Source organism: Echinops telfairi, unplaced genomic scaffold (genome assembly GCF_000313985.2).
Source record: "Echinops telfairi isolate 266 unplaced genomic scaffold, ASM31398v2 ScPeMD7_18;HRSCAF=68, whole genome shotgun sequence".
Classification (NCBI taxonomy): Eukaryota; Metazoa; Chordata; class Mammalia; order Afrosoricida; family Tenrecidae; genus Echinops; species Echinops telfairi.
The window spans coordinates 31391454-31393359 of record NW_022103915.1 but is presented as its reverse complement, the minus strand read 5'-3'; the positions used below and the strand labels follow the sequence as shown (position 1 = coordinate 31393359).

The 1906-nt window shown below is 34.1% G+C and overlaps 1 protein-coding gene across 1 annotated transcript in view; it reads left to right on the top strand.

The window, feature by feature from the left end:
- LIN52 (lin-52 DREAM MuvB core complex component) overlaps nucleotides 1-1906 on the top strand; it is a 118245-nt gene that overhangs the window by 13854 nt on the left and 102485 nt on the right. The window contains exon 4 of the mRNA XM_004698711.2: nucleotides 693-759. Coding sequence (XP_004698768.1) covers nucleotides 693-759 — 67 coding nt within the window. The remainder of the gene's footprint in view (nucleotides 1-692; nucleotides 760-1906) is intronic.

Genomic DNA, 1906 nt, shown 5'->3' with positions numbered 1-1906 from the left:
AAAAAAAAAAGTCTGTCTGTCAGGAAATATACCTAATTCTTCCAAGACCGCTTCTCCATGACCACCTTTAAAGATGAGCAGTATTTTTTGTTTGTAGTAAAATATATGTGACAAATATATATGTATGTGTAACATTTTCAGTTTTTTAAGTGTCTAATTTAATGACATGAATTACATTCACTATGTTGTTATCCCACTCCACACCTAGAAGTTTTTCTTGGCCCCAAACTGAAACTCAGTACCCTTTAGACCAGTGGTTCTCAACCTTCCTCAAGCCGTGACCCTTTAATACAGTTCCAACATAAAATTATTTTCATTGCTACTTCATAACTGTAGTTTTGCTACTGTTATGAATTGGGCGACCCTTGTTAAAGGATCGTTCGCCCCCCCCAAAGGGGTCATGACCTACAGGTTGAGAACCGCTGCTTTAGGCAGTCAGTATTCATTCCTCCTCTCAGCCTCTGGTAACTACTAAGAAATTTGTTTCTAGATGAACAGTATCATTTTGTAAGGTGAGTATTTTGGGGCCATATCTGAACCTGGAAGACGTCAGGTTTTTGAACTTGCCAGTTTTCAAACCTTGTTTGAATGTTGTGTGACATCTAGCTACCTTTTGTTCTAAGAAGAAAGTTCAGTTGGGTCTCTTCATACTTAGTATATATCTGAATGGATACATTATTATTTTCTGACAGCCTATTACTAGCTCTCCACCCAAATGGATGGCTGAAATAGAACGCGATGATATCGACATGTTGAAAGGTAAGTGATTGTGACGACCTCTGAGATTTAAACTGACATTTATGCCTGTCCATAAATCATTACTTGTCCATCTTTTTTCTCACTGTTCCCTTACATGTGTTCTCAGCTTCAATAGAATTGCCCATTTAACCATCTTTATTCATAGTTCTTCTTGCCAGAATGTCTTTCTTGATTTTTTTCATATGTCAACTTACCTGCCAATTTAACTTAGTCATGGTCATTTCATCTGCTGCTAAAATTGTAAAATAATAACTCTTTGTATAAAGCTTTACAATTAGCAGAATGGTTTCACATAGTTTCTTATTTAATATTCTCATAGAGGACTGTAAGTGAGGTATGATATCCAGAATTCAGAGGTGGGCTTAAACCAACATTTGTACAGAAGAATTAACATTCAAATTCTGATCTTTTATGTTATTTCTAATTTTCTCTCTTAACTGCCACGTTTTTTGAAGTGCTATTAAATGAAAATTCTTTAGTGAGTTAATACCTCTCTTTTGTTTCTTTATCTTTTTTATTTCTTCCACAAAGAATACTATAAGCAGGAAATATTGTTGTTTGATAAGTGAGTCAGAACCTAATCACACAAATGGAAATTTAAATAAGAAAACATTACACTTCTTTGATATCTGGAAATTATTTCTTTATTTTTTAATTATTCCTCTGCTGATAAGATTCATAGTAGTTGTGAAGTACTAAACTGAAGTTAAGGTAAAAACTTGAATTCTTGAGTTATTTAAGACACTGAACAAAACAAAAACTATCTACTTAGGCCAGCTATAATGACTATGACCTGATCAGTGGGAGAAAAAAAACACCTTTATTTGATTTCAGAAGTAATTCATTGTTCTGCTTAAAATGTTTAAATGTAGATATTTAAATCCCCTATTTCACTTATGGAAAATTTAAGCTTCACGGATGTCTCCAGCTCTTTATTCTAATGTTCTAAAAAGAGTGTATAACATCACATCAGCATATAGTTACAGGAAACTTTAAATTTCAAGTAAAAGGCCATTGTATTGTGTTACATGCAAATTAACCTGTGTCCTAAACCTAAAGAGAATTGGTGCTCTTTAAATAAGATCTGGAGAACCCACTCTCTTCCTCTAACTGTAGCGGCCTGAGGTGACCTGCCAAAATGGTTCGC